General features: G+C 38.8%; 1 protein-coding gene across 4 annotated transcripts in view; it reads right to left on the bottom strand.

Annotated features, from left to right (window-relative positions):
• The window catches only part of LOC111155077 (NIMA related kinase 10), a 215373-nt gene that overhangs the window by 55997 nt on the left and 142920 nt on the right, over window positions 1–16456 (bottom strand). For all 4 annotated transcript variants that reach the window (XM_022515118.1, XM_022515115.1, XM_022515116.1 and 1 more), the window contains one exon: window positions 15565–15778. In XM_022515118.1, the coding sequence (XP_022370826.1) occupies window positions 15565–15778 (214 nt within the window). The remainder of the gene's footprint in view (window positions 1–15564; window positions 15779–16456) is intronic.

Here is a 16456-nt window from a genome sequence, read left to right as displayed (position 1 = left end):
TGGGACTAAGAAGAAAGTGTAGCTGCACCGCTGGACAAACAAGAATGGATATGCCAAGATGCTCAGTGACAGGTCTGTACAGTCTGGCAGAAGAAAGTGCGGCACTAAGGAAAAGATATGTACCAATGAAGCCGAAATTACTTTCCTTTAAGTTATCTTCATAATATTTGCTCTGTCTCGGGCGCCTGGGTGGCTCAGTTGGTTGAGTGTCTGACACTTGATTTCTGCTCAGGTCATGATCTCAGGGTCGTGGGATGGAGCCCACACTGGACCCTAATGCTGGGCATGGAACCTGCTTAAGATTCTCTCTCTCCGTCTCCCCCTTCCCCGCACTCCACTCTCTCTCTCTCTAAAAACAAAACAAAATAAAATAAAATAATAGTAATAATAATAATAATAATACTATTTTCTCTCTAAGTCATGGGGATAACAGGTACAGCGTAAGGAGTATAGTCAGTGGTATTGTGACAGCACTGTATCATGACAGACAGTAGGTACACTTGTAGTGAACAAAGCATAAGGTATAGAATTATGGAATCACTATGTTGTACACCTGAAACTAATGGAACATTGTATGTTAATTATACTTCAATATTAAGAAAAAAAACCTGCTATCAAATCTCAGAACCACAATGGGTAAGTAGGGCTTAGTTTCTTTAAATCTCAGGGAACTTAATGGCAGACACAGCCAGGCCATGGAGGCAGAGAGGTGCGGTCCCCTGAAACATGAAAAGCTGGGCAGAGGCTCCAATGATGACCAATGCTCGCTAGAGACACAAGTCCGTGGTTTTTTGTTTTGTTTTGTTTTCAGATACTTTTTTCCAAAATGAAAGTGACACCCACAGCTACCAGGGGAGGTTCCTAAAAACTCCATAGTGAAGGAATAGAAGATGAAGAAAACCTAAGACGTTATAAGTGACTGGACTTAGAAGTCAGCCTCTGAAAGCTTTCACGTGTTTCTGTTCACTAAACAAGACAAAAAATTAAAAGAATATCAAAGACATGTTGTGCCATGCAAACTGTGCAACCAATTTCTGCTTGTTATCTCTGTTTCCTGAGAATTTTTTCATTGTTCTTTCCTCAAGCTTCCACCAAGAGGCCTGGAGATAGTTCTCATTCTGTTGAAGCCAACATGCAGTTCAAGGAGCATTTTAATTTTGCTTGTCTAGTCCTCCATCCTACGTCTTCCTACTTTCGTGACTCAGCATTGTTCATGCCTGCCTTTTGGATCTACTCAGGTCTGAGAACGTAGAACCCAAAATGGAAAATGCTTCAAACACTCTTTGGCATTGCTGAATGTGTGCTTCTCTGACATTTTTCCCGTGCTTAAGGCTCATAAGGGACTTCCAAAGTCAGCCTCAGCTCTGCCCAAGTTCAGCCCCTGACACCAAATCCAGGAGGCTCCTTCTGAGGCTCAAAACTTTCCTGCCAAACTCCCTCAACTCCTTCCATGCTTTCCTCCTTTTTCTGTCCCAATCCACAAATCCTTCTTCTTCCAACATCCTCAACTAAAGTCAGAAATGTACATAGAAATAAATGTAGGGTTTTTTTCCTCCTATGGCTTTTTTTTTTTTTTTTAAGATTTTACTTATTTATTTGGGAGAGAGACAGAGAGTAAGAGAGAGAGCAAGAGAAGGGGGAGGATCAGAGGGAAAAGCAGACTCCCTGCTGAGTAGGGAGCCCGATGCGGGACTTGATCTCGGGACTCCAGGATCATGACCTCAGTTGAAGACAGTTGCTTAACCAAATGAGCCACCCAGGTGCCCCTCCTCCTATGACTTTTTTATCCAAAATTAATCATCCACTGCTCTATTCTAAAGGCTATAACTAGATTTACAACCTTGTAGGGACTATACACTCAAGATGTGTCAATGCTATCAATGTTTTAAAAAAGAGAGAGAGAGAGATCATTTTGCGGTTGACAAAACTGTTTATTGCACTGAAGCAACTGGATGCCAGAATCCATATATCTCTAAAACTTGCAAAACTGTAGCAAACGCTTTGTTTCTTTTTAGGACAGACATGGATAAGACATTTTTCTTTGGACAAATGAAGAGTGAGGAGAAACTGTGAGTCCTGATGCAGGCATTCCAGACTTGAGGACCTTTGACTTCCAACCAATAATCCAGACCCAGATGGGCTGCAGGTGAAGTCATTTGCAATCACCAAAATTGTATCCATAAATAATTGGGTGCTTGCTTAGCATCTAATAAAGGGGTATTCACATTCTGAGAGATGCTTTTTCAAACTCTGTAAGCATGGAAGATATGATATAGCAATGTAGAATGTATAGTTGTTTTAGTTTTCTTAAAAAACCCTCTGTTTCTATAGGCTCTTACAGCAGTTTTTGCCTCAAAAAAAATCAATAGAGTTCTTGACCTTGACATAAACGATATGCCACTATAGACACATTTTCCTGAATGTCATTTCCAGAGTTTTTCCTTGTGGATATTTGAGTACCCAACTTATTACCAACTCTTTCCTTTAACAACTGGGGCTATTTTAGTCCCTTTTGGATCCCCCATGCTTTGGATAATGTTTTGTACATAGCAACTGCTTAATAACTAGTTGTTGTATTGAGATCAAAGGGAGAAAAGGGCCAGGAAAGCGGGGGAATTCCCCTATATGGTGAGTAGGTTTTGTAGCTTCTTGGTTTTTTGTTTGTTTTGTTTTTATCTTGCCTGTTTATCCAGAATCCTACATCGTGATTTTTCTCTAAGAGCTGAAGAGACTATCTGGTAACACACCAATAAGTAGGAGTGAATGTCTCCCTTCCTTTTTTCCCTTTGCTCTTACAAGAAGTTATAAAACTCCACTCATCTGTATTAGAGATGGCTGGCCCAGAAACGACAAAATGACCCTGTAACCCAGTAGGCATTGGCCAAAGGCAGAGATGGTTAAATGCTTTTAGCCTAAGGGTTGAGGCCATTAAGGTATTTTCAAAAGTTGCCTCCAGCAAGTACATAAACCTATTAAAGGGAGTTGGGTGTATGTGTGTGTGGGGGGGGGGGGGGTGCAGCATTGGGGGATGCAATTTGGCTGCTGTCATCTTTTTAACTTTCTAATTACTTAAGATTTTTCTAGGAATAGGAGATGGAGTTAACTATATATATATATATATATATATATATATTTTTTTTTTTTTTGGCATCTATATATCTCCTAGGAACGGATGGACACATTCTGTGCATCAATATGGCAGCAAGAAGAAGACAATGCAAATCGGATAATAAAATTATCACTGATATGGAAATCATCACCGTTACAGGAGACACTTCCTGTCACAGTGCTGTTATAGGCACAATTATGTTTAGCTCGGTTTTGCTCATTATAATGTAATTTTTTATGTGTGCAGCAGATTATAATACATTTTCAGTTGAATAGCAATTCTAACAGTAACAGACTGACATTGCCTAAATTAACTGCAACAGTAGGGAAAGAATTAAGAGAGTCTATTTTATTAAAACTAGTGCAAATTTTTTAAATTGCCCAGAATGTTTTATCAGGAAAGACAGAGAGAGCGAGAGAGAGGGGAAAAAAAGTGAGAAATAAACATAAAGCGTGACACTAACTATATCCTGTAGATGCCTTACTTTAGAACCATAAAGAATGCACCATTTCTTTTGTTCTAAAATAGTCATTCTATTTGAGCTATGTCTTTGCCTACTTTCTTCTATTTGTTTAGGTAATAACTGTGACCTTAGTTACATAAAGTTAGGGCTACCCAGTGCTTAACAGCAATTCACCTGGCTGAGGTGATCTTTTTTAATGGCAAACCACATTCCATGCTTTTCATGGATGACAGCACAAAGAAAACCCAAAATATGAGACAGATCATTGACTACACATTATTGTGCAAAAATGTAGTCCCTAAATTTCAAAGTATTAAAAAAAAAAAAAATTCAGCCAGGGGCAACCTCACTTGGTTGGGCTTGACTTTTGATTTCGGCTCAGGTCATGGTCTCAGGGTCCTGGGATCCAGTCCCGCATCAGGCTCCCCACTCAGCAGGGAGCCTGCTTCTCTCTCTCTCTCTCTCTCTCTCTCTCCCTCCTTCTCCTCTGTCCCTCCCCCAACTCGCATGCTCTCTCTCATTCTCTCTAAAATAAGTTAATAAATCTTAAAAAAGAAAATCAGCCAGTGTGACCAAGAGGGCTGAAGGAGGTCACATTGACCCTGGCCACAGCTGAGTGGTCTGACCAGTTCAGCAAGTCTAGGACCTCACTCTGGGCCACTTGGTCTTGCCACTGTAAAGAGGTGGGCCACAGCAGCAAGCTCGGAGCCTGGTCCCTTACTATGGGAGCTGGGGATCTTTTAGCTTCAGAGCTGTTTGGTTGATACCTCTGTCTATTTTGTTTATGAAACCCTAAAGTATTTCCCTACCCCTGTGCTCTGTACATCAAGTAGAAGAGCAAAATGTTCAAATGAAACCAGAAAAATTGGTGTGAGAGGTGCTGAAAATAACTAAGATTTACAAATATCATGTAATGAAGGAAATGTTTTCTTCAAGTTTGGATATTAGTTATTTTTCTTATTTTGAACTTCCTAACAATATTCATACAAAGCTAAATACTTTGCTCTAATATAATTAAATGCATATAATTATGACCCCGCTATTATCATGACACTCTCTTAATTAGAACTTCTTAAAAGCACAAGAATATACTAATGAACTGTCACTAAAATAAGTAAATTAGAGGATGAATTAATTATTACAATTCAGTTTAAAATTCCACTATCAAATTTACCATGCTTGATAATGTTTCACTGCCTCCCCATAAATATCTAGCATCTGCAACAGGTTCTCTATTATTCCTAATTCAAAGATAGGTTTTCTAGAAGAAATAACACTAATAAGGATGAGGAGAAGAACAGCGCCATAATCTGAAGGTATACATTAATTAAAAATACAGAAGATATGGTCTACATCAACTGACAGACCACCATTTTGTTTCAAAACTACATACTACCACAGGAAAAGAACTGAATGTGTGGGAATATTTCTGAAAGCCTTTCAAAGAAAGCCAGAATCAGGTAACATATAGAAGAACCATTTAAGATACAGAAGAAACCATACACAGAGAATCATTAAGTAGTCAAGTTTAAAGGCATTCTAATTTGGATTGCTCAAAACAAGACATGCATTTGCAGAGCCGCACTGCTTAAGGTATGAAACAGTATGTTCTTAGACATGGGTGGCATCAGTATAAGAAAGCCCTCAGATTAGAACCTCGCTTACTGTTTCCTTTTTAATACAGAATTACATAAGGGAAGGTCTAGTTCTTGTCAAACCACACACTTGGTACATCAAAATACCAAACCGATTAAGTGCCAATAAACAAAGAATTAAAAACCAAGGCAAAGAATCACCATCATCTTTTATCCCTCTTCCCACTTCCATCCTTGACTCTCAGCAGTCGATTCACACACAGCAGCCAGCTGTGTAACTTTAAAACATCATTATGTCACCCCTTTGCTCAAAACATATGTCACTCAAGTCTGTATCATGGACCACAGCATCCTCATCTCTCTTCCCCTGCTTCCCTGTACTCCAGCCACACAGGCTTCCTTGCCGGCCTCTTAAATCTGGCAGGCATGCTCCACCTCCAAATATTTGGACTTGCTGTTCCCTCTGCCATCAATGCTGTGCCCCCATATAATTGCACAGCTCACCCTTTTAACATATTCAGGTTTCTACTCAAATGTCTTGCAGGTATAGTGGCTTTCCATGACATTCCTATTTAAAACAGCCTATCTTTCCACATCTACTAATCACTATTACTTTGCCTTTCTATTTTTGTCCATGGTACTTAAGTGTATATTAATTCACTTATAATTTGTCTTCCTCCACTGTGAAGATGGAGTTCTTCTCTTTACTGTTAAAACACAGACTAGAATAGTCCCCAGAAGAGAACAGATCAATCTTGTTGAATAAGCGAAATAAAAGACTGATTTTTCAAAGTATTGCAAAGCTCTTCACCATATTAAAAAAAAGGGTAGAAATCAAAATAGCAGCATTATTTTTCAAAGAAACTGACAAACTCATTGTAAAATTAATAAGTAAATATAACAGATCTAGAATGGCCAAATGAAATTTGAAAAAGAAGAATGAAATTGGAGCACTTATACAACCTAATTTCAAGGCTTACTAAAAAGCTACAACAATCAAGATAGCATGGTATTGGCCTTAGATACACAGATCAATGAACAGAATAGAGTTCAGAAATAAATCCACATATATAGTGTCAAAAGATTTCCAACAAAGACCTGTAGTAAAATCAGTGAGCAAACATTAGACATTTTAAGAAATGACGCTGGAAAAACTGGGTACTCATATGGAAAAAAAAAATCCCAAATTTCAATATTTTCATTATTCTATGCATGAAATTAAGTCAAAATGGATCATAGACCTAAACATAAAATCTATCACAAGAAGGAATTTACAAAAATAAAAAAGAGCCAATTTTTGCAGCCTTGGGATAGACCAAGATTTCTTCAGCAGGATACAAAAAGCACTAACAATAACAAAAAACTAAATAAGTAAATTGGACTGCAACAAAGTAAAATTTAACAAAACTTCTGCTCATCAAAAAAAAAAAAAAAAACAGTCAAGTCATAGACCAGGAAAAAAAAATTTGCAATACTTATATTTGCCAACAGAGTTCTATGTGGAATATATACAGAACCCCTAAAATCAACAAAAACAGACAAATAATTCAATAAAACAATGGCCAAAGATTTGAATAGATAGTTCACACACACACACACACACACACACACACACACACACACACACGTAAATGATCAATATGCATATGTAAAAGTGCTCAGCAGCCAAGGTGATCAGGAAAATCCAAACTAAAACCACAAAGAGATACTTTCCTGTGCCCCCTACAAAGGTTAAAATCTAAAAGACTGACAACACCAAATGTTTACAAGAATGTGGAGCAATTGAGCAACTCTCATACATTGCTCCTAAAAATGCTAACCATTACAATTTTGGAGAACTGCTTGGTAGTTTCTTTTTGAATTAAACGTACCACTACCTTAAGACCCTGAAATTGTACTCCTAGGTATTTGCCTAAGAGAAATGAAAGCATATGCACAAGAAGACTTATGTAAGAAAATTCATAGCAGTCTTATATAAAACCCCAAATCTGGAAACAACACAGTGTTCATCAACAGGAGAATAAATTATGATATGTTCATACCACATAATACTATCGAACATTATAAACAAAGAACTATTAAACACAACATCACGGATCAATCTCAGTGACATTAGGTCACATGAACTAAGGCAGACGGTAAAGAGCACAGACCGTTTGTGATTTATATGAAGTCAAAATAAGAGGCAAAAGTAATCCGCAGTGTCAGAAATCATAAGTCTGTCCATGGGCAGGGAACTGTATGGGAAAGGGCAAGAGGGAAATTTTTGAGCTCACAGAAATGTTCTGAATCTCGTTTTGGGTGCAAGTTAACCATGTGTCAAAAGTTATTAAACTAAGTAATTAAAATTTGTACATCTTACTGTAGGTAAATTTTATCTCCACAAACAAGGGGGGAGTTAGGGTGTGGATGTGAGAATGGTGTATACATTTGTGCAGGAGCTTAAAAGGCATTGCTTTATTTTCTTAAACCATAACAAATATAGAATGTTGCCAAAACAAGTCATGATTTTTCCCGATACTTCTTTCACTGCATCATTATTTGTTGCATTTTCACAGCCTTGGGGGAAATTCAGTCAACAATTAACCAGACAATAAAAGCAAAGATGTTCACAAATATATTGTCCCTTTAAAATACATCATTTTCTACATGGCTTAATTTAATCTCTTAGCAGAGGATTGCAGACACACGCCTTTAGTGGCATGCCCAGAAATTGTAAATGACATATGGTATCATAAAAATAAAACAGCTCAGATAAATAAATAGCACAACAGTTTTTTTAAACTTGCACTAAGAAAATGAGAATCAGGTAGTTGCATATTTGCTCAATTCCTATGTGGTCCACTTTAAAGATATTTGAGAATTTAGGATTAATACTAAATGCCTGTCAATAAAGTTTGCCAAGAACATATACAGATTGTATTAGAAAACTACAAGAAGAATTCCATTTCTTTAAGTGAAATTATAAAGGGTTGGTGGATTTAGATAATAATCCTTGTGGACAAGTGCTCTACTAGCTGCTTCCCCCAGCCCCAAGGTAGACGGAATTTAGGATAATAATTATGTGCGCCATATTTCAGTAGTTTGACAACATGAGACTATCACAGAAATCTTCCTTTTTGTAATTCACCAAAAGCTTAGAGTACATTTCTAGGACTCACTATGGGAACATTTACTCATCCTCTTAAGCATGAGATGATTTATCAAGATCAGATGTGATTTTTGAAAGATCATCTTGGTAGGCACATAGGGGATGGTTAAGGGAGGGAGCTGATTCTAGATAACCTGAGTAGAATGGATTTGATCATTTGGAAGGTCTTTAAAGCTGAGGCTTCTTTGAGATGAAAAAGAAACTCCATCTGTGGACAGCAGGTTCAGCCCATGTCCTAAAGTTTCAACCTGCCCTTCCTGCCAGCCTACTCCATTACCTAGCCAGCCCCCACAATTGTATAAGATAATTCCTTCTAATAAATCTCTTCGTATGTATCTTCTACTAGTTCTGCTTTATACATTCTGTGCAGGACTGTTCTGTACATGGCATGATATTAGCAGCCCTGGCTGCCTCCCCTTAAGTGCCAGTAGTAGTCAACGTCATTGTGATAAACAAAATGGCTCTCCATTCACACGCACACAGTTTCTGAGGACCTTGTAGACAGTGCAGAGGTGGTACACTGAATCACTGCTAAGGTTGAGGAGGAGAATAGAGAGGCAAGAAAGTTGGATATTGCAATGACCCAATGTGAGACAATGAGAATGAGAACTGGAAGGTTAAGATGGATTTGTCAGGCATTTCAAAAGTAGGACTGGTAAAAGATTGCTAATGAAACGGATGTAGGATTTGAGGGAGAATGAATTGAAGATGTCCAGGTTTCAATTAAGGTGATGAGGTGTAGAACATCACTGGGTTAAGGAAAGAGAATCCATTCACTGTGGGACTTGCTGAACATGAGGTACCGATTAGACACACGGGTAAATGTCCAGCTCAAAATTTAGGTCCATCATGCGGGAAAGGCTGGGATCAGACACATAGTTTTGGATGTCTTCAGAAAATGTATGTGTTGTAAAACACATCCCAGTGTATTTGGCCTTCTTAGAAAATATTGTGTACTTTTCCTCCCCAAATGCTTATTTGGGGGCATTTGGAGGCAAATGCTTATGCCTCCCCAGACCAGAAGCCTGGGGCTTATAAACCCAAGGAAGTCCTAGTCCTGAATGAAGAACACCTGGGCAAGAGGAGGTTTTGGTAGAAGGGCAGTTTCTAGCGTGCAGATGGGGAACTGGGAAGTCTTTCTGAAGTTCAAAGAAGGAGCCAGAGAGAAGGATAGAAGATAAGAAGGCAAGTTCAAACATCTTTGTTTTTCCTCCTCACATCCTCTCCAGCAGAGGTGAACCTTGTGAGTGAAGCAGAGCAGAGGGTTTAAGGGAACAAGTCAGGTTCAGCCAGAAAAGACTGAAAGTTCCAGAGAAGCTTCGTGACCATCATGACACTATATACCATATAGCTAATATGGGCATTTAGTACAAGGCCCATGCGGGGAGAAACACTGTGTTCCCTGTACCTGTATCCCCTGTACCTAGAATAGTACCTGATACCTAATAGGTATTCAATAAATATTTGTTGAATGGATAAGGTAGGGCTGATATTGTGCCCCCACTCCCAGTTAGTTCCCCATGGACTATGCGGCATAGGTGGGAATCCAAAGGTCCCACGTGCCACAATGGGAATGTAGAAAGTGGATATAGCGCTCACTGGTGAGTCCACCAGGTTATCACTTCATGGAGGGAGCACAGACAAGACAGCTCAAACCAGGGATCCCACCGTATGTCCCCCAAAGCCACAGGGATAGGTTCACCTCATCTGAAGTCAACGGAGGCCAAAAGAAGGCGGCAATAACACACAGAAACCCCTCCCAGTGGCATGAAGATACCTAGGCTTCCTCCTGTACCCAGCTGCCATCTTGGGAGACAGAGATGGAGAGGAGAGCTCTTGAAATGGGAGAGAAACTTTTAGACCAAAATAGCTGATATAAGTGTTCATGCCTATATCCACCATTTTCTGCTATCAGCAGGAACAGGGGTCCAAAACAAAATGATATATGATTATGGAAGATAAAGTTCCCATTTTATACAAGCAATTTTTACCCAAATTCATATGAAACGAAAAACCATGAAACTGGCCAGAGCTCACTCTAGAGAAGAGCAAGAAGAGAAGCAGAACATCAAAGCTTAAGAGTACGGGGTCGGAAGAGAGAATAAGAAAAGAGTGTTCGGGGGCACCTGGGTGGCTCAGTGGGTTAAAGCCTCTGCCTTCGGCTCTGGTCATGATCCCAGAGCCCCGCATCAGGCTCTCTGCTCAGCGGGGAACCTGCTTCCTCCTCTCTCTCTCTCTCTCTGCCTGCCTCTCTGCCTACTTGTAATCTCTGTCTGTCAAATAAATAAATAAAATCTTTAAAAAACAAAAAAAAAAAAAAAGAAAAGAAAAGAGTGTTCAGAGACGTAAGATAGAAATCAGGATGGAGGGGTGTGGTTGAAACCACAGGGGAAAAAATTCAAGAAGGAAATATGGATGATAAGGAAGAATTACCCTTCAGTTTGATAACTTGGTTGTTAATTACTCTGGAGAAATATAAGGTTTCAGTCCACATTACCCAGATTCAAATCCAAACATGAGGTATGAATACCATGATTAGGTATTCCACAAACTTCTGCCATCTAGTACCAGCCTACTTTCCCAGACTTTCCAAACTATGCATACCAAAATATGCATTATAAATCAGGAGATCCAACTATCAGTCCAAGGTCTGAAACCAGAAAACTAGTTTGGAAAAGTCTTGAAAAAACCTTGGAAAAGTCTCTTCTCTTGGTTTCCGTTTCCTTGCCTTTTGAGTTAAAGCATAAAATAATACCATTCCTGAAATGTGATTAGTAGCCCTAAGTGTGCTAGGCTGGTATATCCGGAGCTCATGCACTTTCACTATTCTTTTCCATGCAGGAGTGACTTTCTTACCTACTTCAAGGCCACTTGTTTTGGGAGCCTCCCTAAACTATATCAGCCAGAGATATCATTTGGTATTTGCCAAGATTTCCTCCTGCATATATATCTTGGCTGCCCAGGTAGACTGCATAAGTCACTTCACGACTGCGACCACTCCTTATAATCTTTTGTAACCTTCACAATAGCAAGCACCATGTCTTACATTCAGAAGATATTCAACAAATCTTTGTTCTTTTATTAACTATAAACTGCAAGTATTTTCAATTTTTCTTTTTGTTTTGTGCCCTGTTAGTCTTATGGATGTGAAAGTTCTCCAGACTGAAAAAACTCACTCTACTGGTAGAAAGAAAGAATCACGTAGCTTTAAAACAGAGATGGTGACGATAATAGTACCTGTCAAATATCACTGGAAGAGAAGTGGGAATCCCTGCAAAACTCACCCTTCAAGAACTTGCTTCTTTCACTGATTACCCATCAGTTTCCCCGATACATTCAACTCTGCTCCATTTGTACACATAGAAATATGCTTTATTTACAAATGTTAATATTAGCTTACAGTTGGATCCACAAAATCCCACTAATCTGAATGAAATTGGGAGTTTTCTATTGATTACCCACATTTTTCAGGCTGGGTTTTAACACTCATCCTCGCATTTGCTGGTGAGGATCTAAGCAGCATGCGGTTTAGAATTGTCTGCAACTGATTTTTCTGTCTGGGATACAAGATGACAACCAAAGGGCAGCACTTCTGTGTATTTAACATGTTGCACATAATGCTAAAATGCCAATCATGATTTTGATTACTACAATGCCACAGTATCCTCGGTAGCACAATAGACTTATTATTACATATTTAAGTAAAAATCACATCTTATTTTTCTCTGCTTGGTTTTATTCTTTTTCAAAAATAGTATTTATTTATTTATTTGAGAGAGACAGAACGAAAGTAAGTACAAGCAGGTAGAAGAGCAGAGGGAGAGGGAGAAGCAGACTCCCCGCTGAGTAGGGAGCCTGACTCGGGGCTCGATCCCAGGACCCTGGGATCATGACCTGAGCTGAAGGCAGATGCTTAAAAACCGACTGAGCCACCCAGCACCCTTAGATTTTATTCTTGACTCCGCTCTCCTCATGATCTTTATTTTGAATCATAAAAATTAGACAGCTTAATGTTCTTCGGAAAGAAAATTTTCTTCTCTTTCTTAGGGTCTAAACCACAGTACACAGGCATGAACTTTATTAGTGAAGATTTCTGTGTCCTCTTGAAATATATATTAATACTTGTCTTTACTAGACTATTGCCATAATTGAGAATAAGCTAATATGTAAAAAAGTTAGTAGCATATACCCCATGACACAGGAGTCCTTAATGTTTCTTATCAATTATTTGCTTGCCCCTTAATTTGCAAAATTCCAGCAATTCACAATGGCTCTCCTTATCGGTGCTGAGAATTCATAAAGTTCTACATAATGTACCCACTAATTTCCCTTTCCTTTGACTATTGCCTATCATTGGATTGTGTAATTGTATTGTTGATATTAACTGCTCTGGGAGACATTCCACCATATTTGAAATGAAATAATCATGATACTATAACAAGACTTAAGAAAAAAAGAAACATAAAATTTTATACGTATAATTTTTCCATCAGCAATGGTGTCAATGTATGTTTTTAAAAAGAAATTAATTGGTACTTAGCAAGGATAATGCCAATTAACTGCATGCTGTCTTTTGATTAAAGGTAATCATATTTCCTTCTCAGTTCTTTAATAAAGCTGCACTTTTCCTTTTAACTAACATTTTATTAATCCAGAGATGAAAAATGATCAGTATACATAAAATAGTGCCAAAGGAGACGATATGTGATTGTTCTTTAAACGTAGTAATATAAACTGCCAAGAGACAAAGCACTTCTCTGTGGTCCCTATGAGACTGGATGCTCCATGAGGGCATCAAGGCTGGCTGGTAACACGTGCTCAATACATACTTATTAACTGCATGAAAACCACACGTGGATTTGGCACTAATGGACCAGTTAATACTGGATTAGCAAGTTGCATCAACAATTATTTTTTTAACATAATCATTGCTTACTTTATATAACAGGTGCTATCTTATAATTTTGTGCCACTTTTCCATTTGTACAGTTTATTCAAACACATAAAACTTACTTAATCCTAGTGCTTTCTGTGATAGGTAATGTGTTCCCCCTAATTTACAGATGAGTACAGAACCTCTAGAACCTCGAAACCGCCTCAACTACAGGTTTCTCCCTTTGTTTAACCCAGTCATGGCCTGAGAGCTGGATTTCTACAGTTAAAATGGCTCTCCAAATACGTACTGAAATATTGATGGATGACATGATATAGTGGTTTGGGTTTGTTTCAAAATAACCTACGGAGGGCAGGGAGTGAGTAGTGGGTGGGCATTAAAACAGTATGTGATTGGCCTGAAGTAGCAAATTCTTGAAGCTGGCGGGTGGCTACACGAAGCACAATCTTTATTTCTGTAAATGCATGAAATTTTCCACAGTAAGAGTTTAAAAAAAAAAAAAGCTGAGCAGTAAATAAATAAATAAAACAGCCATTCTCAAGGTGTTTAGCTAAAGATAAGAGGATTTTTGTGGTTAGATTCTAAACTAACTCCGCCCATCCCCACATCAGCTAAGGGAATCTAATATAAACTGACTCTTTTGTATCCAACTGGAAATTGGCTAAGTAGCTTTGCAGTGCAGAACTTAATAGAAGGCCTCAAATACTTAAGATATATAGAAATGGCTAAATCTCTTGCATTTCAGTTTCCTGGGAACATTGTACTCTGAATGCAACATGACATGCATAGAATGGTGTGTTTCTCATAGTTGCCTAATTTTTACAAAGTCAGGTAGTAAAATAACAAGAAAAGTGATTTAACTGTGTTCAGCAAGAGCTATAACTCCAAGTTACATGCTCCTAAACAAACCAAGGCCTTAGAAAATCACCAAGTATTGTTCTGTGAAATTACAGCTGGGCTCAGCAAGGCAATAAAGATGAGTTTTTCCCTGCCCAAAAGAAAACTACACTGAATCTTCAACTTCCAGATTCCAAGAATGTCAGGACAAGCACACCACACAGTAGTGCTTTCCTTTTAATAGAAATGAGTTTGATGGAAAGTTGTTATCCAAGAAATCAGAGGAAGGGAGGGAGGCAAGGAGGATGGAAGGGAGGGAGGGAGGATGGAAGGAAGGAAGGAAGGAAAAGAAATTATAGCTGTCTCTTCTTTAAAATGAACTCTTCATATTATTTTCCCAGCTGAGGTAGAACAGGTCTTTAGGGTCCTGGAAAGGAATTTGATGACCAAGTACCTTGATTAAGAATGGGTGTTATGGGGGCGCCTGGGTGGCTCAGAGGGTTAAGCCTCTGCCTTCGGCTCAGGTCATGGTCTCAGGGTTCTGGGATCGAGCCCCGCATTGGGCTCTCTGCTCAGCGGGAAGCCTGCTTTCCCCTTTCTCTCTGCCTGCCGCTCTGCCTGCTTGTGATCTCTCTCTCTCTCTCTCTCTCTCTCTGTCAAATAAATAAATAAAATCTTTAAAAATAGAAAAAAAAAAAAGAATGGGTGTTAGGACTATTTCCATTTCCTTGGATCCCATGCCCAAGAGGGAAGAAAAGAATATGTACCAGGTTGAAGGGTCCCTGACTTGATCCCCGCTTGGGGGAGCCCAGAGTATGAGCAAAGAATGGATCATGGGTCATGATACAACAAAAGCACATGGGGGAAAACAAGAGACAGCAACAAGAGCATCACTGTCATGGTCACTTGCATATGTGGACATTTGTAGCTTTTCCCTTTTTCAAGCTCTGCTCAGAAATAAACTTAAATATCAAAATAATTTGAAGGTTATTGGCAAGAAAAATTGAAGGACATATTCTTATTTGAAGCATGGCAGCATTATTACCACCACAAATAGTAATAAAAACAACTAGACTAAAACTAAGGCAACTATTTATAAAATTAACTATAAAATTAAGACAACTATTATTTCCTTCTCTGAATTAACACATAAAATTTCCATCCATATTCCCCAAATCAGATTTCTAAAGAAATAAAATCTATGTATTCACTGCTATCTACACAAAGAGCATAATGTAAACTTACAGAATTGCTAAGGGATCTATTTGATGCTGCCAGTTTTGCAATATACAATAAATTAGGGGTAGCTCATTGGAAAGCCATTTATATTGACTTTAATTTTAATTATAAGGTCTAGAAAGGAATGCAAAATGGAACTATATAATAGTGAAATACTGCATGTAGCAATTAATATTTTCTTAACTTAAGATAATCCTCCCTTAAGACAAGCCTGAACCACTGCAGGTGACCTTATAATGGGGTACATCATGAAGACACTGACAGCTGTGCACTTACATGACATAACAGAGCCAGCTCATGGTGACATGTGACAGCATTCCGGTTGGCTTCCATAAAGTACCTCTGTGTACGCTTCCGTTCCCGTTCCAGCTTCTTCTCCAAAGCCAGCTGGGATGTAGACAAGTTGTCTAAATACTTCATCATGACGTCTGATATCATTGAGCTGACTTCTACAATATCTGGGCGGGCTTCTGCATCAGGAGTGAGGCACCTACGAGAAGACAAGCTGATTATAGCATTCTGGTCAATGTCAGGACCAGGCCATGGGTGTGGAAGATCAAGGTTAAACCCCCCACTGTGTGTCCACCATGGTGTTCACACCCAAAACTCCTCGGATAAGATGGACATCAAGCACAGCTTGGAATCCAAGACTTCTCAAAAAGTATTTGGAAAGTTTGGAAAGCAGAGGGAGGCAGCACTGTTCTCTTTGCAACTGGGATGTCAGGCAAGAGCTACTGGCTGAGCATGAAGCCACTCCTCGGATCTCAGGACAGGTGGATATAGTCATCTTCTCCCGTGTGAACTTGTTATTTTCTATAATCACTGCCAAGCCATTGGTCAGTGAAACAAAGAGGGATCCCAAGAATGTAGGCCCTGATACACCAAATGGAAGGTAGGTTTCTAGAGAGTCACAACTCATTGGCCTTTTCTAGCTGGAGAGCAGCAATATCAACCCAACTTGATTAGTGTGTGTCTTACAAAACCTGAGTCATAAAAATAAAATGCAATGCAGTTACTTAAATGTTTAAGATGTTTGTAATAATTTTTTAAAGTAACTTATTGGACACGTTTCATGCTAATATTTTCTGTGATTTGGAAGTAGGAAATGGCAATCAGCTTACTAGAGGGACATTATTTATCGTCCAGGTAAATACTAATAGAAAGCTAT

Source organism: Enhydra lutris, unplaced genomic scaffold (assembly GCF_002288905.1).
Source record: "Enhydra lutris kenyoni isolate GAN:26980312 unplaced genomic scaffold, ASM228890v2 scaffoldscaffold39, whole genome shotgun sequence".
Lineage (NCBI taxonomy): Eukaryota > Metazoa > Chordata > Mammalia > Carnivora > Mustelidae > Enhydra > Enhydra lutris.
This window is presented reverse-complemented; position numbering and strand designations above follow the sequence as displayed.